Genomic DNA, 24,001 nt, shown 5'->3' on the forward strand with positions numbered 1-24,001 from the left:
GCTGGGGGTGTGAAGGCAACTGCAACTTTTAAAAACCTACAACTTTATTTCATCTTGGAGCAGAGCTGAGCAGCCCTGCTCCTCGAGGTGCTCCAGCCTGATGGCTCCTCTTGACTGGATGCCAGGGAAAAGGGCTCCAGCAGCCCTACCTGTAGGAATTGGCCTTGTGTTTAGGCAGGAAGGTGAAGTTGGAAGGTACAGGTCCCAAAAGCAGCTCACTGGAAGAAATAAAGAAATAAAATGAGGGAGGGAAGGAGAGAAAGGGAAGGGAGAAAATCAAACCAAAGCAAAAACCAAGGAGAGGTTCAGTACAACAGAGCCACTGGTACCCAGCTGCTGTGTGGCCCTGTGACTCTCCACTGCTGGTGGCTGCAGTTAGACATATCAAACCAACCTTGACCTTCCTGAAAATGTAGGCCTGCTGCACACAAACACCTCTGGTGCTGAGCTTTAACCCCCAGCCCAGCACTGGAGGGACACAGCTGGCTGACAAGGGCAATGTCCTTGCTGGGGAGTCACCAAAAGTTGATGCATAAAGGGGTTCCTGAGCTTGGGGAGCTGAATTTCTGTTGGCAGCAAGGCCTGAAATCAACACAAGCCTCTGCAAACCTCCCCCCACCTCTCACTGGGCTCCTGCAGAGCCAAAACCCTCTTGGTGCCAAGAAGTATTAAGGTCAGATCCTGAAATGATGTAAGTTCTGTTACAATCAGATTCATCCCAGGGAAAGACTTCAGCTCTTTCACACTTTGGAACACATATTTCTAGAGCAGAGTAACTTTCTTGATGGTCAAGGAGGTTTAACTTCTTTCCTGGATGCTGGTTCAACACAGCATCACTAAAACTTTCCATGAGACATGTCAGAGCAAGAGGATCTCAGCAGGGCCCAGGACTGCACAGCAAGAGTCTGAATCCACAGCACAACAGCAGAAACTGAGGGTGCTCAGTCCTGCTTCTGGTTCATGTCTCAGGAAAATGAGCTTTAATGAATTAATCCTACATTGGCTTAAATTGGTGAGTTCTTATCATGGAATCACAGAATGGTTTGGGTTGGAAGGGACTTTCAAGATCATCTAAATCCAACCTCCTGCATGGGCAGGGACACCTCCCACCAGCCCAGGCTGCTCCAAGCCCCATCCAACCTGCCCTTCAACACTGCCAGGGATGGGGCAGCCACAGCTTCCCTGGGCAACCTGGGCCAGGCTCTCACCACCCTCACACTCCAGAATTCCCTCCTCATGTCTCCCCTCAATCTCCCTCTGCCAGTTTTCATCCATCCCCCCTTGTCCTCTCCCTCCCTGCCCTTGTCCCAGGTCCCTCCCCAGCTTTCCTGGAGCCCCTTCAGGCACTGGAAGGTGCTCTAAGGTCTCACTGGAGCCTTCTCTTCTCCAGGCTGAACACCCCAACTCTCCCAGCCTGGCTCCAGAGCAGAGCTGCTCCAGCCCTTGGATCATCTCCGTGGCTCCTCTGGACTCTCTCCAACAGGTCTGTATCTTTCCTGTGCTGAGGGCTTCAGAGCTGCATGCAGTGCAGCTGGAAATGTCTGTTACCTGGCACTGCAGAGACCACAGGTCTTGGTGTAGCCTGATGTGGGCAGATTCTGCTTGAAAAATGGCATCTAAAAATTCTGATCCAAACTTGTAATGTGGCTTTAGGCAGCTGTTCTAACAAAATGGATGAGGATTAGGAAAACCAGAGGAGGTTGTAGCCATGCTCTGTTTTTGCTAATCTCTGTTTCCACAAGCTGGGAAGTAGCTCTCATTCCCAGCTCTCATTCCCAGCTCTCATTCCAGGTGCCTTTGAGCTTGCAAAATCATTTCAAGCCAGTATCTGAGGGCTCACAGATGAGGGGGAAAAAAGGTTCCTGCACTTTGCTGCAGAAATCAGATACTGAAAAATGGGGAAAATGGGTTGCTCAGGTGTCTGAGTCTGGGGATGGAGATGGGGACTGCCTGGGCCTGGCAGGGTGGGATTGTCCTGGCAGGGCATGGAGGGATCAGATGCTGTCCCCCTGAGATGTCCCACTGCTCTGCTCTTCTCTGTCACTTCCTACAACTGTCCTGGGATGGAAAGCATGTCATGAGAGAGGTCAGCTGGCCTCACTCTGCAACGGGTGCTGGATGACCTGCTGAAGCAGCTCCAGGGACTGAGAGAGCTCCTCACAGCAGCTCCAAGCTCAGCCAGCACCTCAAAGCCCTGGTTTAACCCTTTGCTGCTTTCCTACAGCCTCTCCAACCAGTGCGAAAGAGTCATGGTCTGCAGAAGGTGCACACAGTGACTTGGTGGGGCTCTGCAATGTCCCCTCCTAGCAATTTAAATGAACTTAATGCTTTATTACCTTATTTTAATCCAATCATCCACGTTCTGGCTTGCCATCAGTGTCTCCAGGTAGTCTCTCCCCATGTAATAAGGTGGCCGCTCGTTAATTTTCTGAGGTAGGTGTTCTAATAAACCAACTGGAATATACCTGCAGTGAAAGGTTAAGAGCACCATGAGATGTTGTTCAGAGGGTGCAGGATCCCTGTGGTAAAGACCCTCTCTCCTAGGAGGAATTACCTGCACAGGAATGAGAGCCATTCCAGCAGGAACTTCCTGGTTTTCTCCACTCCCTGAGTATCTGACCCCCAGTGCTCAAGGCCATAGTTGGTGAAGTTTTTGAGGATATCAAACCTCTGGCTGGAGGAGATATCCCAGTGTCTCTGTTCCTTGATTTCAGTGAAAAGCCAGGGTTTGATGAGTGCCCCTCTGCAGGGAAAAAAACAAACCAACAGTGCCTTGTTATTCCCACGACTGCTGCTTCTGAGAAGCCAATTTCCAGCACTTCTTCACCAGCCAATTCTCATGGATTTAGCTTCATTCCAGCAGGAAAGCTCCTGTGAAGCTTTCACCACTTAGTTCACCAAGAGGAAACCTCTCGTGTTTGGGGTCTGTGGAGGTTGTTTTTCTCATTCTTTTGGCCCTCTGGCACTACCAGAGCTGAGAAGCAAAGGGGAAGCAGAGGCACTTGCCTTGCAATCATAACTCCTGAGACCCCCGTCTGCAGGGCCCGATTTGCATCTTCATAAGACAAAATGTCACCATTTCCTGTCCAGAAGGAAAGGAGAAGCCAGAGGTCAAAGTGATACATGAGGGTAAGTCAAAATGAGTTAATCCAGGCATGGGATAAAACTAAAAAAGGACACGGGGTCCAAAAGTCAGATTATCCAAAGAGGCTCTAGGGCTCCTGTTTCCAGACTCCCAGGGATGTTTCTGGTGGATGTTCCCCTTCCAAGGAAAAGGAGCCTGCTCCTCTCTTCTCCTCCCAACTCCTGCCCTGGAGGTTTAGCTGGGACTGTCTGTGCCACGGTGCCCAAGGGAGAAAATACCTGCTAAATCCCAAATGTTGTGTGTCCTGCCTGTCTCTCCTGCTCTGCTCAGTGCTCATCATCTGCCCACGGGCAGACCTGGGTGCACAGAGCTGCTGGGAACCCCCTCCAGGGAGCAGCAGGAGGGATCCTCCAACTCTTCCCCAGGCTGAATGTCCCTGGGAGCCTGTCTTTTATAATGGGATTGTGGAATAGTTTGGGTTGGAAGAGACCTTCAAGATCATCTAGATCCACCCCCCTGCATGGGCAGGGACACCTCCCACCAGCCCAGGCTGCTCCAAGCCCCATCCAACCTGCCCTTCAACACTGCCAGGGATGGGGCAGCCACAGCTTCCCTGGGCAGCCTGGGCCAGGCTCTCACCACCCTCACACTCCAGAATTCCCTCCTCATGTCTCACCTCAATCTCCCTCTGCCAGTTTTCATCCATCCCCCCTTGTCCTCTCCCTCCCTGCCCTTGTCCCAAGCCCCTCTCCAGCTTTCCTGGAGCCCCTTCAGGCCCTGGAAGGTGCTCTAAGGTCTCCCTGGAGCCTTCTCTTCTCCAGGCTGAACAACCTGGAGGGGTTTTTTTTAAGGTATTTTAAATCAAACTTTCAGTCCCCCCAAGAAACCAGCTGAAACACCTACCAAACAGGGGCATGGGGGTGGCTATTTTAGCACACTCTGCTATGTAGGCCCAGTCAGCTCCCCTGGTGTAGCGCTGCTCCCGGGAGCGGCCGTGGAGCTGGGGGAGAAAAGTCACAGTGAGACCCCAGGGAACGTCCTGGAGGGGGCAGGAGGGAAAGGGAGCACTGGAGGAATGTGCTTCAACAAAAGCAACGTTGGGGAAAAGGATCCCTCTGGATCTGCAGCCCAGGCAGCTGGGAACAGAGCAGGCTGTGGAAGCGTTCAGCAGGGCTGGGTGATGCTGCAGCTATTTGGAAACCAGAGCAAGAAGTGACTTCCCAGGGAGAGGGAACAGTCAGGGTGGGCAGGAACTGCTCATCCCCATGAAAATGAGATGGTCCCGTGGCTTCCCCAGCCCCTTTGTTTAATGTCACTTCTTTGGCTGAAGCCTCTGTCCCAGAGCACTGCAGGAACCACCTCTCTCTGCAACGGATACAAGGCCCCAGGAAAACGTTCCCTGCACCTGAATTTTAATCTGTTATTAACAGGAAACAACAAAAGGCAGCAGGGAGCTGGGCAAAGGTGTCAGAGGGAGCTGCTCAGCTGTGGGGCAGGGTAAGGTCACCCCCCCATCATGCTCTAGGCTGAGATGGCAGTGGAGATCCCCAGACACCAACCAACAACCTCCTGCCCAGCACGTGTCCCTGTACCGTGACCATGGATGCTCCCCACTCCCGGATCTTGGGGATGATTTTATGAGCCACATTCATCTTCTCTTGCACCCCTGTCCGGATCTTGACAGTCAGTGGGACGTCCAGCACCTGCAGAAATGGGAGGGTGAGGCCAGGCTGAGGCAGGAGTTGGCTCCACCAGTTCATCTCCTGCTGCCTGGAGGTGCTTGGACTCACCGAGTTCATCCCTCGGACAATCTGCTCAAACTTGTTAGACCGAGTCATCAGGGCACATCCTCCTCCCTGGGGGACAAAAAGCAGCAACAGGCAAGAGCTTCTGCCTCCTTGCACAGTGAAGAGTCTCCCTGGAGCTGCTCAATAGCTGCTTTCTCCTCAGGAGATGCAGGTAAGACTTGGGGCATCTCAAGACTTGGAGAAAGAAGACTCCAACAACAAAAAAAACAACCCACGGTCCTTTTCCCTCCCAACTTCTGCTGCCAGGCAGCCAAGCCCTCCCTGCTCTTTGAACAGCTTGTTCACCTTCTTCCTAGAACCACAGACCAGTTTGGGTGGGAAGGGACCTTAAAGACCATCTAGATCCAACCTGCATGGGCAGGGACACCTCCCACCAGCCCAGGATGCTCCAACCTGCCCTTGAGGGTGTCTCACCACCCTCCCAGTGAAGAACTTGCTCCTCATGTCTCAGCTGATCTTCTTGCTGACATCCAGTGCCCATAAATGAACTGGGAGCTCTGGGTCAGACTGGCAGGAGCAGATCAGGTAATAGGAAATGAGGCAGAAGACAAGGATGAAGGAAGCAGAACACACTGCAGAATATGTCATCTTACCTTCTTGTAGACCAGGTCAATGGGACACCCCACGTTGATGTCTACAAAGTCCACTTCAATTGTCTGGTTCAGGAGCTCTGCACATTTGGTCATCGTGTCTGGAAATGCTCCCTCCAGCTACCAAAGGAGGACAAGTTGCAAGGAGTTCAGCCTTTCTCCTCATGTGGTTGGTTATGGAGATGACAGCACCCACCTGAACCCCAAAAATGTCTTCGGTGTGATGCCTTTTGAGGAGAGCCCACTCAGAGGACTGTCCCTGCAGCAGGTTTGTGCACACAGCCATCTCCCCACAGGTGACATCTGCCCCAAAGCTCTTGCATATCCTTCGGAAAGGGAGGTTCCCACACTGGAGGAGAACCACAGAGAGGTGGTTTGTCAGGAGATCTGCTCTGTGCCAAAAGTGGCAACAAGAAATTATGACAAAAGGAGAGAATCCTTTACCTACCGTGGTCAACGGAGCCAAGTAGAGCTTGCCTTGGATGTCCAGCTGGAAAACAAGGGTGGAGGAGCATGTTAGTAGGGCTGAACCAGCAGTGGTTAAACAGGAAGAGATTCCAGGCAGCAGTTTTATCACTTGCCTTGAGTGAAACTCAGGGAGAAACCCAGGAAATCACTGGGTTTGCTTGAGAACCTCAACTGTTCCAAGAGAACGTCTCGTTTGGAGAAAAGCACCAGAAACAGGAACCACTGAATTTGTTTTCACTGCTCAGCTTGGAGAGAACTCAGAGCACTTCTGGATATAGAGGGATGCAAGGCTGGGTGCAAAGCTGGGGGTGATGAGGAGGTGAGGAAGGAGGTGATGCTCTCACCCCAGGAGAGCACCATGGATCCCAGCCAGCCTTGGCCTGGTCTATCCTTGCTCATCATTCCCACCCTCATTAACAGCTCAGCCCTTTCATGTGCAAGAGGCTGCAGCTTCTCTTGACTCTCACCCCTCCATGGCCCAAGAGCTCACCTCCCTGCATCCTTCTCCTCATGACAGGAGACCTCTGCCTGCCTCCCACCCAACTAAGAGTTCTCTTCTGTCTTCCCAAGCACCATCTCAACCACTTGACAGGCACACAAGAGTCAGCAGCCCTCAACCAAAGTCTCACCTTCTTCTTCTCACATGACCTCAGCTTTATCAGGTCTTCATCTGTCACTGGCCCCACTGTCTGGATGGAAGAAGAAACCTTCTCCCCACTTGTGGGGCCAGGACTCTGCAAGGCTTTGGGATCTTCTCCCCGCTCTGGTAGCACAGGACATCCAGGGCTGTCTCCCAGCCCCTCCTGGGGGGTTGTGCAGTTGGACACCTCTTCCTCCTCTGCAGAACACCCTGTGGCTTTGCCTCCCTTCCCACCATCACCACGAAGCTTGGCCAGACCCCGCAGATACTCCTCAGCCTTCCTGAAGCTGAACCTCCTCTTGCGCAGCTGCTGCTGGAGCTCCTTGGAGAGGTTGTTCCTCACCAGCGACTTTCCTGCCCACTGCTTGGCCAGCTCTTCGTTGATGATGTTCTGGTAACCATCCCCAAGGTGGGCTTGGGCAAAACGGCAGGTGACACCGTAGGGGCACTTGCCAAAGGTCTCAAAGAGCACACAGGTGTGGCCCAGGTCAGCTGGCTTGGTGGCCATGTACTCGCCCACCTCGTGAAGGAAGCGGCACCGCCGGCCGAAGAAGCACTTCTCTGCACATCCCTGGCAAGGAGAGAGAGGAGGGTGACAGCTCTGTCCCCCAGGGCCACCTCCCAGCCAGCAGGGAGGGGAGCCTGGCTCTGCCCCGACTGCCCAGAGCTGCTCTGAGCACCCCCAGGGACCCCGCCCAGGGAGGTGGCTGCTGGCAGGTGCCACAGAAGGGCAGTGCATGACAATGTGGAGATTTAGATGAGACCTTAGGAGGAAACTCTTCCCCATGAGGGCAGTAAGAGCCTGGCCCAGGTTGCCCAGGGAAGCTGTGGCTGCCCCATCCCTGGCAGTGTTGAAGGGCAGGTTGGATGGGGCTTGGAGCAGCCTGGGCTGGTGGGAGGGGTCCCTGCCCAGCCAATCCAAGGGGCTGGATTTTTAAGGCCCCTTCCAACCCAAACCCTGCCACGACTCTATGACATTCCCACCTGAGGGGACATTTTAGCACCCTCCTTCCAGGGGAGCTGACACTCCCTGTGACCCCTCAGCTCACCCTACTCCCCCTCTCCCAGCCAGCACAGCCCCCCTGCCACCTCCACCCCACAGGGAGGGGTTTCCCTGCTCTGGCTCCATCTTCAACAACCCTTCCTAGACCTAAACACAAAACCCTCAAGCCCTCCAGCAGGAGGGGCCCAGCAGGTTCCCAACCTGCCACCCCAGGGCAGCACAGCCCAGGGCCTGGTGCCATACCTGTGTCACCGAGGGGCACAGCCTGTTCTGCTCGTAGTGGTTGGGTTTCATGCAGGGTCTGCTCTTGTTCTGCCCCCGGGCACGTTTCTTCTCCCCTGGCTCCTTCTCCTCTGCCCCACCATCCTCTCGGCCTTCCCCGTCCTGACCGAGCTCCTCGGACTTCACCCGTTTGGCAGGGGGCTCCTCCTCCTCCTTCTCCTCCTTCTCCTTTTCCTCCTCCTTCTCCTCCTCCTCCTCCTCGCCCCCCTGCTCCTCCCGCTCGCCCCCGCCCCCGCCGGGCTGGCCCCGGGCCCGCAGGAAGGCGTGGAACTGCTCCTTGGTGGCCAGAAACCTGCGGGGACACGGCCCGAGTGAGCCCCGCGGGGGGGAGAGGAGCGGGGGGCTGGGATGGCGGGGCCGGCACCTCCTGGGGGGGCTGTGGAGGGTCTGGGCACGGCCTGGGGGGGTTATGGAGGGTCTGGAAAGGGCCTGGGGGGTTAAGGAGGGTCTGGGCACATCTGGGGGTTAAGGAGGGTCTGGGCACACATCTGGGGGTTAAGGAGGGTCTGGGCACATCTGGGGGTTAAGGAGGGTCTGGGCACTCATCTGGGGGGTTATGGAGGGTCTGGGCACATATCTGGGGGGTGATGGAGGGTCTGGGCACACATCTGGGGGTTAAGGAGGGTCTGGGCACGTCCTGGGGGGTTATGGAGGGTCTGGGCACATATCTGGGGGGTTAAGGAGGGTCTGGGCACACATCTGGGGGGTTATGGAGGGTCTGGGCACACATCTGGGGGGTTAAGGAGGGTCTGGGCACACATCTGGGGGTTAAGGAGGGTCTGGGCACATATCTGGGGGGTTATGGAGGGTCTGGGCACATCTGGGGGGTTAAGGAGGGTCTGGGCACACATCTGGGGGGTTAAGGAGGGTCTGGGCACACATCTGGGGGGTTAAGGAGGGTCTGGGCACATCTGGGGGGTTAAGGAGGGTCTGGGCACGTCCTGGGGGGTTATGGAGGGTCTGGGCACATATCTGGGGGGTTATGGAGGGTCTGGGCACATCTGGGGGGTTAAGGAGGGTCTGGGCACACATCTGGGGGGTTAAGGAGGGTCTGGGCACACATCTGGCGGGTTAAGGAGGGTCTGGGCACACATCTGGGGGGTTAAGGAGGGTCTGGGCACACATCTGGGGGGTTAAGGAGGGTCTGGGCACATCTGGGGGGTTAAGGAGGGTCTGGGCACACATCTGGGGGGTTAAGGAGGGTCTGGGCACATCTGGGCGTTAAGGAGGGTCTGGGCGATCATGGCGGGTCAGGCGGGACATGGAGGGGCCGGACGCGCACCCAGGGGTTACGGAGGGGCCAGGCATGAACCGGGGGCTTATGGAGGGTCCGAACGCGGCCGGGACTCAGGGTGGGGTCAGGGTGAGGCCGGGCCGGGCCCGTCCCGGGGCTGGGGGACCCGGGCCCGCACTCACCGGGCGCGAACCGGCGCCACTCCCGCCGCCACGGGCGCCGCCATCTTGCTGCACGCGGGGGATGACGCGGGAACACGTGACGGGGGCGTGGCCCCGGGGTGGCTATAAAAGGCCCGGCTGAGGGGCGGCCGCCTCACAGCGGCGGGTGGGTCGGGCCGGAGTGGGGGCGGTTTTTGCTGTCCGGGCTGTGAGGGGGGGCTCTGAGGGCTCTGTCCGTCCGGCTGTGGGAGGTTGTGAGCTCTCTGGGCTTGTTGGGGAGCCTCCCCCCCCGGGAAAGGCTTTGGCTGTTTCGACAGGTCCTGCTGCCCTGCGGAGCACCTGAGCTCAGGGCTGGCTCTGGGGGGTCGTGGGCAGCTCCCCCCGAGTGGGGAGAGGAGCTGGTTGGGTGGCCCTGAGAGAGGTGGCCTCCCTTCTTGAGGGCTTCTGTCTGTCTTGGGGCATTGCCGTTCTCTGAGGGGCTCAGGATGAGCCTGGATTAGCACCAGCTGCTCTGCCAGGCCTGGCTCTCTGAGCAGGGCTTGTTGTGTCTTGAGGGGCAGGGCACAAAACCCCTTTGTCACGGTGTCACAGCGTCCTTCTGGTTGGAAAACACCTTCCAAGATCGTGGAGTCCAACCACTGTAGGCTTCTGAGGGGCTGTGTGGTTTTGGGGAGGAGGTTTAGCCCCGTTGCCCTGTCAGAGCTGTGAGCTGGAGGCGTCTCTGCTCCACACCTGGTGTGAGTGGTTTGTGTGTTTGGGTCGTGGTGTTGTTTGTCTGGGTTTTTTAAGCAGTAAATGCAAGGCCCAGTTGCTAGGGATGAGCCATCTGTTGCACAGAGCTGTAAATCTGCCTCAGACCTGTCCCACAGGCAGGATTCTGTTGCCACTGCTCCAACAATAGGATTTTCCGTGTTGCCCTTTGGAAATGTTTTCAAGCTCAACCCAGCTGAGGCCCGGGAGAGCTTCATCTTTCCACCTCTGTTGGCCACGGGAAGAGCTGGTCTGTGCTTCTTGTGTCAGGCTGTGTCCAGTTGTGCCTTCCTCCTGCTGTGGACAGGCTGCAGGAAGGGTGGAGGGGCTGTGAGACAAGGCCATCCTATCTCTGGGGTTGTCCTCTGACACGCAGCCAACTCGAAGGGGACTGCAGGTGTGAGCTGCTGCTTCACATCCCTGGTGGCTGCATTAATGGGATTGCCCCATTAAGACAATGAGTAAGGGCTGGTGCTCGTGAGACTGGCTGGAGCACAAAGCCTTGTGCTTGGTGTGTGGGTGGAAGTTCAGGCTGAAAAACCCAGCTGCTGGATGTTTGGTGTGAGATGGCACACACTGACCTCTGCTCCCTCCTCTGGAGCTGCCACATCTTCACTGTGTGTTTGGGACACTCGTGAAAGCCCCTGTCCATAGCAAGTGGTAAGTGCCTCATGGTAAAATGGTAAAAAAAAGGGTCAGTGCCTCATCTGTGCTGCTCTCAGCTCGTGCCTGGTGTGCAGGGGCCTCAAGCAAGAGAGATCTTGAAGTGAGGGGCTTCTTGTCTCATGGAGTGGTGTGTTCTGAGCTCTCCTGGGTGAGGTTTCCTTCCCAGCTTGGGCTCAAGTCCCTTCTTTGCAGTCAGGCTCCACCACCTGCTCAGCCTTCTTGTTGGTTTGGCTCTGGGCTGCCCAGAGGGTCAGAAATAGCTGTGAAGTCCAAATAAAGACAAGACCTCTGCTCCATCTTCTTTCCTGCCCTCCTCCCTGCACTGAAGCCAAGGCCTTTGCTAGACCCATTTGTCCAAATGAAAAAAAAAAATCACCTCTTTTGTTTCCTGAGCCCAGGAGAGCAGCCTGGAGTGCAAGTTCCAGCCCTGGGCTCTGATGCAGGAGCCAACAGCAGGAGGCAGAAGGTAACTTGTGCTTTTTCCATGCTTTTTTTCCCTCTGGGGGCTGCTGGAAGCTGGTGAAGAGCCACTTGTGGCCTTGGGGGGGTTGCCCCCAAGCCCTGAGCTTCTTCCTGGGCACCTAAGAGTTGTGTGTGTGCACGTGGGCCTTGAATTTTGGTGTTTTTCTTGTTTTCTGTTGCCTTAGAGCTGTTCTCTCCAGATGCTCCCCCAGGAATGTCTTTTGGGAGGAGCTGGGAGCCTGGTAAGGTGCTTGTGCTGCTGCCAGGGGTGGGCAGGTTGCCTGATGGAGCCAGGTTGATGTCAGAAGAGCTTTTTTTTTTTGGCTGGTTGGGTACTCGTTAGTTTTGGAGAGAAAAATGAGGAATGTAAAACACTATTTTAAGCTTCAGCTTGGCTGAGGGAAGGAAGGAAGGAAATGAGGCCCTGGGGATTAATGAAATGGTTTCACTGATGTTTTTGTGGGGCAGTAAGCCTGGAGTGAGAGTGCTTTTTGACTCACTGGACTCAGCTGAGGTCACAGACTTTTCACATCTAATCCCTTCTCGGGGCATTGGCTCAGTAGTTTTATGAGCCTGAACCTCAGGCAAGGTTCCCAGCAGACCCTGGAGAAGGGTCTGGAAGTGGAGCATGAAGCTGCTGGGATTGCCAGCTCTGCCCCAGCCCCGTGGGCACTGAACTGGGGCCAGCTGCAGCCTGTGTGGGCAGCATGGATGGGCTGAGGACTCAGTTCCATGCAGCTGAGCAGCTCGGTGTCCACCCGTGGCTGCTGGAGGGTGAAGGAGTTGAGGGGGATGTCTGCTTGGTACAGAGAGGTGCTGCTCTGGTGGTTTCAGCTCTTGCTGAAGTCAGGTCATGCTGAGGTTGGAAGTGGGGCCAGAGGAGCTCGTGAAGCCCCTGCTGCAGCTGCCTGAGCTGGACAGCTTTGGTGGGCGAGCAGAGAGAGCTGGGATCACCAGAGCTGTCACCTCAATGTCCTTCAGCAGCACTAAAGCAGCTTTGAAGGAAATCAATCCCCCAGAACTGGCTGGGAAAGGCCAAGTCAGGAAAGGAGGAAAGGTTGATTAGAGGAAAGTGTGATGTATCTATACAGGGAGAACTAAGTCAGAAAAAGTTCAGCTGCTTCGGTGTCCAAGTTAAACAAGACCCAGGTATTAATGAACTGTCCCTGCCAGAGAAGCTGGATGTGTCAAGCCCCTGGTTCTGGCTACTACACCAAGGTGTGAGCTGAGAAATGAGGTTCTGAGGCAGCCCCTGGGGTCACATCCACAGCTGCTGTGGGGGGAGAGCAGGGATAGGGATCTGGGGCTGCTCACATGTGGCTGGATGCCTTTCAGAGCAGTGCAGGAATGTCCTGACAACCTTTGCTGCTTCATCACCTTGGTGGGCAAGTGCCACAGGAGGCAGGTGTGAGATCTGCCACGGGGGTGTGGGCAGGGGAGCTGGAAATGAACCACCTTCTGGGTCCTATCCATCTTCTGGTCAAAGCAAAATCCCTTCCTCATGTCTCTTGTCTGCTCTTTTATCCAGGCTTGGTTTTTAAAGCCCCGTGCAAACGCTCCTCCAGCCTTTCTGCAAAGGAGCCTGTTCCCACTGCTCATAAATCTCCTATCAGGAAGCTGCTTCCAAGATGAAAGCTTAAATGTTTCCCCTCTCTAGTTTCATGCCCCAGCCCCCCAATTCCCTCCCTGCCCTAATCACCAGGTCTCAGCCTCCTCCCAGCAAGCTGATGGTTCACGTGGACACGTGCTGGGGGTCTCCATCCCCCACACCAAGACCCCCAAAAGCCACAGTCTGCCTCAAGAAGAGCAGTGGTGGGACCTTTTGGAGATGAGGTGGGCTCCTCAAATCCTTGCCAATGGCTGAGCCAGGCAATTGTGTGATGGTGGTTAGAAAAACCTCTCTTGCCATAGTTCCCTCTTGGCTAGTTTGAGCTGCTCCCAAGGCTGACTTAGTGCTTGGCCCGTGGATGGAGCAGTTAAAGGTCATTATCTGGGCAGGGCCTGTGTGGTTTTGGGACAGACTGGACATGGATTGAAGCTCAGGGTCTGTTGTGGACCTCGTGCCACCTATGGCAGGGGTGATTATTCCTGAAACTGCACTAATAAATCATGGTGGGGAGTCCTGGAAGCTGCAAAATCATTTTGGGCTGGGCAGGGGTTTCTGACAGAGGTGGGACAGGGAAGGAAACGTGCAGGACATCTGGGCTCACGTGGGAGTGGTGGGAGCAGTGCAGGATCCTGAGGCTCTTGGCTGTGACGCTCAGCTCTGTTAGTAAAGCTTGGAGGAGACCCCAAGTCTTTTCATCAGACCCTAAAATAAGACCAAGCCAAGGCACCAGTCGTGGGAGAGGCTGAGTTCTTGGCAGAGGCTGCTCTGAGGGAGGATGTGCACGTGGCCCTGGGCACTGGGGAACGTCCCAGTTCTTCCATTCTGGGAGCTGTGGGGGGACTTTTCACACCAGCCATCAATGTCCCTCCAGCCTTCATCAACCCTCAACCCTGCTGGTGTTACCAGGGCCATTTTGGGGCAGCTTCTTGGCTTGGTAGGGGAGAGTCACCTGGGAGGGACCCTTCTCCTCTGACCACCCTGTCACCTGGGGTCACCCTGTCCCTTCTCCATGGGCTAATCCCCCATGGCTTGGTCCTCTGTTGGGACTTCTGGACAGGAAAGGTGCCTGCCTTTAGCAGGCCTCTTCCAATGCCCTGTACCACGGGATAACATCTTTTTATTTTTATTTTTACATGAAAAAGCAACACAGAGATTTCCTCCTGACATTTAAGTCAGTCAGTAAGTGACAAAATGAATAAACATTCCTGCTTCACTGAGACAAAGGCTCCAAGATCCTGCTGTGACTAAAATGTTTCATCATTTCCGAAGTGAAATGTTTCAGTTAGAAAGAAAAAAAAGAAAAATCAAATAAGAACAACAACTAAAAATGACATGTTTCAATGTTTTTCTAATTATTTCCCCCAGTTGGGCTGAAGTTGTTAACTCAAATTTGGCCCCGCTTCACCAATAGTTTTGGGACCTTCCAAAAGCTTCTATTTTGGTGACTTTTCCTGTCATTGATGAAGAACAGTTTGATCTCTGCCCTGCAGGGCCTGTTCCCATTAACTTCTGGGTGCTTTCCTTCCAGGTTTGCTGCTGGGACCTGCTTTGGCATCTCAGCACTGTGATTCCCCTGGGAATACAGTGGGAATACTGGGGCTGCCTCTACCCTTTCCCATGCTGGATGGATGTTGAAATGCACGTGTGTGTGTGTTTGAGGTGGGCTGGTCTTCCATGCTCAAGCCATGATCTTCTCCCTCCTCTGTGTCTCCTTTACCAGGTGCCACGTGGTGATGGCTTTTTTTAGAAGCAGCTGCACCCTCTGACATACCTGGGCTGATCCTCCATGCCAAGTTCCTCCTGGTCACTGGCACAACATGTTTCTTGGATCCCAGGTGAGCAATGTTTTTCTCCCCAAAACCTGCCTGCTATGAGCTGCAGCAGTCCTGGAGATCATGGAATCATGGGATGGTTTGGGTTGGGAGGGAACTTAAGGATCATGAAGTTCCAAGCCCCCTGCATGGGCAGGGACACCTCCCACTAGGTGTGCTGGGAAACTTGCAAACCTGGGAATGGTGGAGAAGCTGGGATGAGCTGTTGCTTTTTACAAAACAAAATGACAGGCTGAGAGAGTTGGGTTGTTCAGCCTGGAGAAGAGAAAGCTTCAAGGAGACCTGAGAGCACCTTCCAGTGCCTGAAGGGGCTCCAGGAAAGCTGGGGAGGGACTTGGGACAAGGGCAGGGAGGGAGAGGACAAGGGGGGAGGGATGAAAACTGGCAGAGGGAGATTGAGGTGAGACATGAGGAGGGAATTCTGGAGTGTGAGGGTGGTGAGAGCCTGGCCCAGGTTGCCCAGGGAAGCTGTGGCTGCCCCATCCCTGGCAGTGTTGAAGGGCAGGTTGGATGGGGCTTGGAGCAGCCTGGGCTGGTGGGAGGTGTCCCTGCCCATGCAGGGGGTTGGAACCTCATGGTATATAAGGTCCCTTCCAACCCAAACCATTCCATGATCCTATGATCTTCACTGGCTCCTCTGCTTGTCCTCATGCCTGCCCTGCCTGCATGAGTCAGAGGAACAGCATCTGTTGATTCTTAGGGTCACAGATGGCTTTGTTTAGCTTGTTAATTGTGATAGTGTGGCCTGTGACTGACACATGGCTGCTTTCAGCAGTGGGTGCTGGGGCTGAGGAAGAAAAGGCTAAAGGATGTTCTTCTCTTGGTCATTTCTGGACCTCCCCTCCCCTCAGCCATGGCTCACTCTGTGCCATGGCCCAGGGAACTGCACAGTTCAGGGGTAGATGTTGCTCCAGGGCTTGTGCAGAGGTGGTGGAGCCTCATCCCTCTCATCCTTGTGCTCAGCCTCAGGAGGGGGGATCTGCAGCTTTTCAGAGCTCCCTTGTGTTGAACTTTGGAGCCAGTTGGTTCTTAGCATCACAGAGTGGTGAGGTTCAAAGGGACCTCTGGAGATCATCCAGCCCCCCTGCTAGAGCAGGATCCCCTAGAGCAGATCCCACAGGAACACATCCAGGTGGGGTTGGAATGTCTCCAGGGATGGAGACTCCACAGCCTCCCTGGGCAGCCTGTCCCAGGGCTCTGTCACCCTCAGAGTCAAGAAGTGTTTCCTCATGTTTAACTTGACCCTCCTGTGCTCCAGTTTGTGCCCATTGCCCCTTGTCCTGTCCCTGGGCACCCCTGAGCAGAGTCTGGCCCCATCCTCCTGGGAATCCTTTTCTCCTTTCATCCTGAAGGAAGGGGCTGCTTTGAATCATCTCTCTCCTGATCCCTTCTCAGTTGGCTGTTGAACCTGTAACTGTGAGACAAGCAGGTACTGCTGAAGGTGGGCAAGGTGGGTCACTTGTGCAGTTCCCTTCACTCACTCAACCCTCTTCAGCATCCTACTGGAAATATAGATTTACAAGAAAAAAAATCTGCTATTTCATTAGGTTTTGGAAAAAGAAAACCTCACTGCTAGTTTTCCCCAAAGCCCTTCCTAGCATCTGATTTTTGCAGGCTGGGGTAGATGTATTTTTTTGTTGTTCTTCCTCCTCCTGACTAAAAAGGTAGAGAGATACAGTGTCATTTGAACTTGGAGCAGCTGATGAGGTTTTGCAAAATTAGGGCCATCCCCAGTTTCCCCAGTCTCAGTGGGATGGGAAGTGCCAGTTTTCCATCCTCTCCTTGTTCTGGAAGACTCTTGATATGCCTTAAAAAATGAGTATTGGAGGGAGTTGCTCTTGCCTGCCTTGAGTGAGAGAGATTCCTGTGTGTGTCCAGGACCTTGCCCAGCTGATGGAGGGATTTGTAGCCAGATGGTTTCATTCCTGTGCCCTGTGCAGCTCTGCCACTCCAGGCTGCTCAAGAGGAGCCCTGGGAGGATCGTGGGCACAATGATTGTGTTCCTGCCCAGTCACTTCCATTCAGCTCAGCTGCAGAGCATGTGCTTGGCCAGTATCACTGGAACTGAAAGGCCCTTTCATGTAAAGGAGACAGTTGTCCCTGTGGTGTGGACATGGGTGAGAGAAGAGGGAAAGGAACAGGCAGTGTTGTTCCCAGGATGTTTTATTGCTGTTGAGATGGGAAGCATCACTTCATTCTTCCTTCTCCCAGCATGGGGAGGGAGAATGAAGCAGCTTTGGTTCAACAGCCCTAATAACTGTGGTATGTGAGCCTGGGGGTGCTTACATAGGACAGACCATCCCTTCTGGCTGTGTTCTGCACTCAGACAGCTGCTGGCAGCTCTCCTGATGTTGGAGGGTGAAGGAATAGTAGCACAGAGCAGCCATTAGCTATTTCCAAGTAGACCTTGGCAATCCCTGGGATGTGCTGAGTCCAGAAGTGAGCAGATGGGCTTTGGCTGGGCTCTGGGAGCCTGAACGTGAGCTCTGCTACCAGAACTCACTGTCCTGGTAGGGAAGTGAGGAGGTTGAAGTGTTTGCAATGAGCTTTGACACTCTCCTTCCTGAACTGGAAAGACTTCCTGCCCATTTGTTTCTCCCCCTCAACCCCTCGTGTCCCTTCTCAGCAGGGACTAAGACACTTGCTTTCTAGGCTGGCTTCATACTAACATGAGGTTCCATCTGCCTGCACCCCTGGGTGTGCTCCCTCCCCCTGCAAACCAGAGTTGGATCCCTTGGCTGATTTCAGCAGCATTTGGCAGAGAGGAAACCTCTCAAAAAGCACTGAATTCCTGCGAGTTTCAGCGAGAGGTGGGTGGTTTGGTTTAGTCCCCAAACTTGTGCCCCCTCTAAGGGGGGCTGGGGCAGTTGGCTGGATGGTGGAGCAGCAGCTGAGTGGGCACAGAGAGCTCCAAAGCCAGCTGGTTACCCCAGGTCCTGCTGGGCAAGGTGGGGGGCAAATATAGGGTGATGGGGGACACAGGGAAGAGTAGGGGGAACCTGGGGGGGAGTCTGGATGATGCACATGTGAGAGCTGCCATTGCTGCAGCCCTGGGAGCTGGGATAGTGGTTTCCAGGTCCTACAGGAAAGGTGGGGAGAGACTTTTCACCAGAGGATGTAGTGAGGGGACAAGGGGTAATGGTTTTCTGCTGGAAGAGGGGAGATTTAGGTTAGACATTCGGACTAAATTCTTCAAGAGGGTAGGAAGGTGTTGGCCCAGGTTGCCCAGGGAAGCTGTGGCTGCCCCATCCTTGGCAGTGTTGAAGGGCAGGTTGGATGGGGCTTGGAGCAGCCTGGGCTGGTGGGAGGTGTCCCTGCCCATGCAGGGGGGTTGGGACTGGATGATCTTGAAGGTCCCTTCCAACCTTCACCATTCTGTGTGTGAGAGCTGCAGGAGCCATAGGGTGTTGGTCCATTACAGCTTCTCCCAGTCCCAGGACGGCCCCAGCTCAGCAGTAGAGAACAAGTTCCATGTTAAAACATGCCAACACTTCTAGGGCAACACCAAGAATATAACCTTGCTTTAAATAAATCCTGTTCTCCTGGCTCTGCCCCAGGAGGCAGGATTGCAGACCCCAGCACATCTGTCCAGCTGTAAAGCTGCTCTTCATGGAGCCATTCTCTTTTCAGAACAGGTGAAGCTTTTCCCAAAGCTTGAATTTAAGGCGTGGGATGCCCATTCCTGCTGACAGGACCCATAAGCACTGTTAAAAAGCTCAACCCTCTTCTCCCCACTGTGGTTCCCCCCCCCCTTTCTCCTGCCCCTGGAGGTTTTTCTACACCAGGCAGAGTTTGCAAAACTTGGCTCCGGGGAGTCTGGTCTCCCCTGCAGCTGCTTTTTTTTTTTTCCTGCTGCATCTCTGCAAATCATCAATATTCATGTGCTTCGGTGGCCAGAGCCTCTAAAAGGGCTCTAGAAATCCGGAATGGGATCCAAGGCTGGAAAAAGCCCTTCCTGTGTGTGGGCTCTGGGAGCAGCGGGTTGTGTGTTTGCCACGAGAGGGGGTTATGAGCCTGTGAGAGCCCGGGAGGAGTGGGTGCTGAGGGTGCTGTGACTGGGGACAGGGTGCCCTGACAGGTCCTGCTTGGAATCACCATCACCCAGCAGCTTTGTTGTGTGTTCCAGCCTGCTGGGGACCCCCAAAGCTTGCAGCCTTGCCGTGGGGAGGGGGCTGCAGAAGGTGCCTTTATCTCCCTCTGCAGACTTCAGTGCAGCTTCATCCCATTTGCCTGTGAAGGATGGATTAAGATGTGATAAGGCCTGGTAAACCTGGGGGGGGGGTGGTTCAGTGAGAGGGGGTTTAGCAGGAGTTGTGGCACCTGCTGCAAAGCAAAGGGTGAGACAGAAGCACATTGGGCAGGGAGGAGCTTGGTCCTTGTCTGCCCACAGGGTCTTGCTCCCAGATGATTCAGTGTGGGAGACTTGCAGCAGAAGGTGGTTTTCCTGACTGGAATCTGGGTAAGGAATGCTTCACACACCCTCCCTGTTCCTCTGGTCTGGTTAAGCATCACTTTCCCTGAACATACATTTCCCAAGAGCTGCCCCCAGTGCCCTGTGCCATCCTCTCCTTTGCACTGATGCAACTACTCCTGTGATTGCAGAAAAGCAGCTTGAGGAACTGATCTGGCTGATCCTATTTAATTTTTGCCCCCTTTCCCCTTTTCCTTTACAAGTGTTGCTCGAGCATGTTCAGTCCTGGGATCTGAGATAATCAACCTGCACTGGATAGAACTGAGACAAAATGACCCCAGGGTGTTTCCTTGCACCTTTCTCTGCTGTAAAAGCCCTTATTTATTTTGCTAGGTGAGCTCCAAGTTGTTGAGGTGAATATATGGGCAAAGAGCTTAGAGAAGTTTGAACTGAAATCAAGAGGCCTGGTTTGTTGTTTGGTTTTTTTCAGTTTTCTGGGTTTTCTCTGTTGATTTTTCCCCCTTATTTTACAGCTTTCATGCCCACCTGCAAAGACCAAAATGCCTGAGCAAGGATGTTTGAATATCTTCCTGGCTGGGATATTTTCTCCCACCCTTGGAGAAGGTGAGATGGAGAACATATAAAAAAGGACACTGATTAAGAAACTACATTCTTTCTTTGAGAGGGGAAAACACTTAACATTTATGGACTTAAAATTCTGGACTCACATCTGCAGTCTCCTGTGATCTAACCCTGATATGTTCTTCTGTGAGCCCAAAGATTTTTCAGCCAACAAACCAGCTTAAAGCAAGAGCTAGTCCAAGGGTCAGTGGGATCAAAACCCAGCCTAACCCATGAGTTTCTCATCCTGCAACAGTTCCCATTTAAACCTCCTAATTCTGTCCTGGTTTTATGTAAAGATCTGGTTTTCCCTCCTCTCTGTGTTCTTTTGGTCCCCATGTTGATTGAATTTGCTCATGCTCCAGAGCCCAGGTTGCCTCCAACAATATCCTGCTCTCTAGCCCTGCAGTTCCTGCCATAGCAGGTTCCTGGACTCATTTTGGATGTCAGGACACTAATTAGATATTTGCCCTCCCCACTCCATGGCTTTTTGCTTGGGATTTGAAGCCTTGGGAACAGGAAGGGTTCTGGTCTGTGGAGCCAGGCTGGGTCTGTGCTGTGCAGTTGCAGTGGAATTCTTGTGTGAAGTATCATTTATGGTCTGTCTGCTGCACAGACATGAGTAATGGTCCCCAGTTCCCATCCATCAAATGTAATTAGGTCCATTTCCTAATGAGCCTTTGGACTGTTCAAGTGGGAGCTGAGAGGAAGATGGAGCACCTTGTCATGGGGCATGGCTTCCAGGCAGGAGAAGAACCATGAGCTTCTTCCAGGGTGGGTTCCAGGAACAAACCTCAGGAGCCCAAACATCTGCTCAAAAAGGAGAAAAGCCCCAAGGGATGAAAACCTCAGAGGTCAAGCTGAAATCAGGTATTGACTGTGCTCTTTTGTGCCAGTGTGGTCCTGAGCAGTGACCTGGATTCCTGCCTCCCAGAAACTGGGGGATCCCAGAAAAATCTTAACAGTGTGTTTTTCAACCCTGAAGTTTGGTTTATTTTTCCTCAGAAAGGAGTTGGTTTTTTAGAAGGTATCAGTTAAAATAGAATCTGAAGCTGTTCCAGAGAGGGTGCTGAGTCTCTTGATTATTTGTTGGATTAGTTTGTGTTGGTTTTCACATTGTTGATGCATCCATTAGGCCACAGACCAAGGAAAATGTGGAGGGGGGTGAAGGGGTTGGACTAAAGCAACTTTGTCTTTTGAAATGTCCATTAATTGTATGAGCACATGGTTGGTTGTTGTGGGTTTTTTTTGCAAAGGTTGCAATTAAAATGTGTTCCAATTGACCTGGTAAGTTGTCCTCTGCTCTCTAATTTAGTACTTGACACAATGTCCTGACCTGGACTTTTCTGGTGATTTTTTTGAGGCTTGGTGAGCTGGTTTGGTTTGGTATGTTAGAGATTTTCATGCATGAAGTTCAACAAGGCCAAGTACAAGGTTCTGCACCTGAGTTGGGGCAATTCCAAACAAAAATACAGGCTGGGTGGAGAGTGGATTGTAGAGTCCAGAGGAGAAGGACTTGGGGGTGATGGTGGATGAGAAGCTCAACATGAGCTGGCACTGTGCCCTGGAGCCCAAAAACCAACTGTGTATCCTGGGCTGTGTCATCAGCAGGGAGAGGACAAGGGGGGATGGATGAAAACTGGCAGAGGGAGATTGAGGTGAGACATGAGGAGGGAATTCTGGAGTGTGAGGGGGGTGAGAGCCTGGCCCAGGTTGCCCAGGGAAGCTGTGGCTGCCCCATCCCTGGCAGTGTTGAAGGGCAGGTTGGATGGGGCTTGGAGCAGCCTGGGCTGGTGGGAGGTGTCCCTGCCCATGCAGGGGGGTTAGGACTGGATGATCTTGAAGGTCCCTTCCCACCCAAACCATTCTATGGTTCTATGATCTTAAATCATCTTTTGGGTGTCAATTGTCCCTTCCTGGGTGGCAGCTGGGTGCTGCCAGGGTCTCTGTGCATCTTCTGTGGGTGCTTCAGATCCCATGTTTGGAACAAAGTGTTTGCTGAACTGCAGGGAAACTGCTGAAGGGAATTGTTTTTGCTCCAGGGGTTTGGGACAGGGTGTGATGGGTGTGTGGGCCAGGGTGGATGCCCAGCCAAGAGGGCAGGGCTGGGGCAGCCAGCAGCTCCACTGCTTCAGCTTCCATGGAGTTGGTGTTGGAGCTGCTTGGGTTTGAGCACCCTGCTGTGACCTCTGTGCCCAAACAACTCAATGCCACGTGTGACTTAACAACCAAAGGGTCCTGGTCCTCCAGGTCTTGCTTTTTTTTTTCCCTCAGGACAAGTTATTAATGAGCCTGATTTTCTTCTTTGGCTTTGCTGTCGTGGGACTCTGGCTGGCAAGCAGAATTAACAAGGGCTGGGGTTTGTAATTCCTGGCACAGAAACAGCATTAATGGATTTGTTCAGTTCCCTTTTATCAGCTTTTCCAGCCTGCTTCTTATCTCATTACTTTGGGGAGGGCTGAGATGGGATTAACAGAATGTGAAGGCCTGATAAATGCAGATAGAAACCTAAGAGCTGGGGCAGATCAATATAGGTCCATCATGAAAGGCTTGTGGAGAGCTTGCTGGGCTGGACCCACAGCTGCCATGGGGCAGTGCTGGGCTCAGGGACCCCAGAGGAATGTGTCACATCAGGCATGAAACCTGTTGGGCTGGGTGAAAGTGAAGCACATGTGAAGGCATCTGGCACTTGGCTTCCTGCAAATTAATCCTGGGCTTCTGTTTCCCTGACTCTGCAATTTGCTGGGGTGCTGATTAGCATCTTGGCTGGATGACACTTTCCCACAGCACTGGGAGTGAGTTGCTGGTGCCTCCTGCATCTGAAGAAGCCACTGATGAACCCGTCCCAGAGGTGAAGTGTGTGATACATGGAACATATGGAGCTGGGGTCTGGAGGAAAGAGGGAAATGGACTGCTGCTCTTTGGGGTGGGAATAAGGATGCAAAGTTTGGAAGCTTCTCCAAGCCATCTAACCAACCTGTGGTTGCTAAGGGAGTGGAAAACAGGTCTTGTGGGAGCAGGTTTCTCTGTTCCTGGAGTGATACCATGAGAGTGACCTTTCTCCTGGATGCTGGGCAAGCTGGTGCCTCCTTGTGCATCCTTCCTTTTCCTATCCATGTAGGCAGAAGGGGAGTCTGAGAGGGTCCTAGGCAGCCTTGTTGTCTTCCTGGAGGCAAGGAGCAAGTCTCCCTGCCCAGCACAGAGCCACCCAGCAGCTCATCTTGTGCATTTGGAAATTCAGCTCCAGCAGCCTGGTTGTGGCCCTGACACAAAAACTGCCTTGTCCTCAACAAGCAGGAGGGGGCTGTGGGGTCCTTCCTGTGCAGGGCAGCTTCTCTGTCTGTTCCTGAGGCTTCTGTCTTGCTTTGCCTGGGTTCCTGAGGCTTCTATCCTGCAGGAAGGTGGGAAGAGGGAAGTTCTGTCCTCCCTCCATGCCTGCTGGGATCAGTGTGGTGAGGACTTTGTGGTGGATGTGGACACAGGGTCGTTTCATGTGCCAGTGCTGTGTTCTCTGTGAGCTCCAACACAAACCCAACCAGGAGTCAAGACCCAGCATCCCACACTGGCTCCTGAGGCACAGCCCTGGCCCTCTCTTTCTTTCAACCTGTTCCACTTCAGCTTGGAAGCTCTGAAAAGCATCCCAGGGCTCTCCTGGGGACCCCTCTTTCTGACACCAGCCCTGTCATGGTCGTGGTTTTGTGGAAAAAATAATAGTTCATTTTCAAACGAATCAAACACAGAGGGGACACAGACACCCAGAGCAGGGCTGGAATATGTTACCCCACCCCTCCCTTCTTCCCACCCAAATCCCTTTGCTCCCAGTTTCTCTCCCTCCTTCCCCCCAGCAGCACAGGGGGATGGGGATGGAGTTTAGAGTCAGTTCACAGGCTGGTGGTTCCTGCTGCTCCTTCCTCCTCAGGAAGAAGGATTCCTCACAGTCCTGCCCTGCTCCCCACGGGGTCCCTCCCATGGCAGAGTCCTCCACCAACCTCTCCTCCATGAGTCCTTCCCACCAGCTCTGTCACATCCCACAGAGTCACGAGTGCTTTGGGAACATACTCCCCTGGTGCAGGGTCTTCCAAAGCTGTGCAATCAGAGTCCACAGGCAGCAAATCCTCTGGCCACAAAGTCCAAGACCTGTGGCCAAGTTCCCCCCTCCTGGTGCCTTCAGGGAATGTCCCACCACGTTCCTCCATGGATGCAGGGGCACAGCTGCCATCTCGCCATGGGCTGCAGGGAAACTTCTGCTTGGGCACCTTCTTCCTCCAGCTCAGGTCTTCTCCCCCCGAGTGCCTCTCTGCTCAGCTCTTACCTCAGTCCTTTCATATCTTAATGAAGAGCTTCATCTATTGTCCCTCTGATGGCTCCCTGGCTGGTTT

The 24,001-nt window shown here is 53.8% G+C and overlaps 1 protein-coding gene across 1 annotated transcript; it reads right to left on the minus strand.

The window, feature by feature from the left end:
* Window positions 1-26: 26 nt before the first annotated feature.
* On the minus strand, window positions 27-9,336 carry DUS3L (dihydrouridine synthase 3 like). Its single transcript, XM_051639762.1, has 13 exons — window positions 9,293-9,336; window positions 7,838-8,168; window positions 6,581-7,162; window positions 5,932-5,973; window positions 5,680-5,832; window positions 5,487-5,603; window positions 4,876-4,941; window positions 4,678-4,788; window positions 3,989-4,085; window positions 3,007-3,082; window positions 2,555-2,743; window positions 2,337-2,465; window positions 27-218 (listed from the first exon to the last, which is right to left on the minus strand). Exons 1-13 carry the CDS (start codon window positions 9,334-9,336, stop codon window positions 146-148), a joined length of 2,010 nt encoding a protein of 669 aa, XP_051495722.1. The 3' UTR covers window positions 27-145.
* Between the last annotated feature and the right edge of the window lie 14,665 nt (window positions 9,337-24,001).

This window comes from Apus apus, chromosome 24 (assembly GCF_020740795.1).
Source record: "Apus apus isolate bApuApu2 chromosome 24, bApuApu2.pri.cur, whole genome shotgun sequence".
NCBI classification, from domain to species: domain Eukaryota; kingdom Metazoa; phylum Chordata; class Aves; order Apodiformes; family Apodidae; genus Apus; species Apus apus.

Bases quoted from the DNA above. Each gene is read 5' to 3' on its own strand.
- DUS3L (XM_051639762.1), bottom strand. From the start codon at position 9,336: ATGGCGGCGCCCGTGGCGGCGGGAGTGGCGCCGGTTCGCGCCCG. The intron at 5,604-5,679 runs GTGGGTGCTGTC...CTCCTTTGGTAG, and splicing joins AAGACATTTTTGGGGTTCAG to CTGGAGGGAGCATTTCCAGA. The intron at 3,083-3,988 runs GTAGGTGTTTCA...CCTTCTGGACAG, and splicing joins CACCCCCATGCCCCTGTTTG to GAAATGGTGACATTTTGTCT.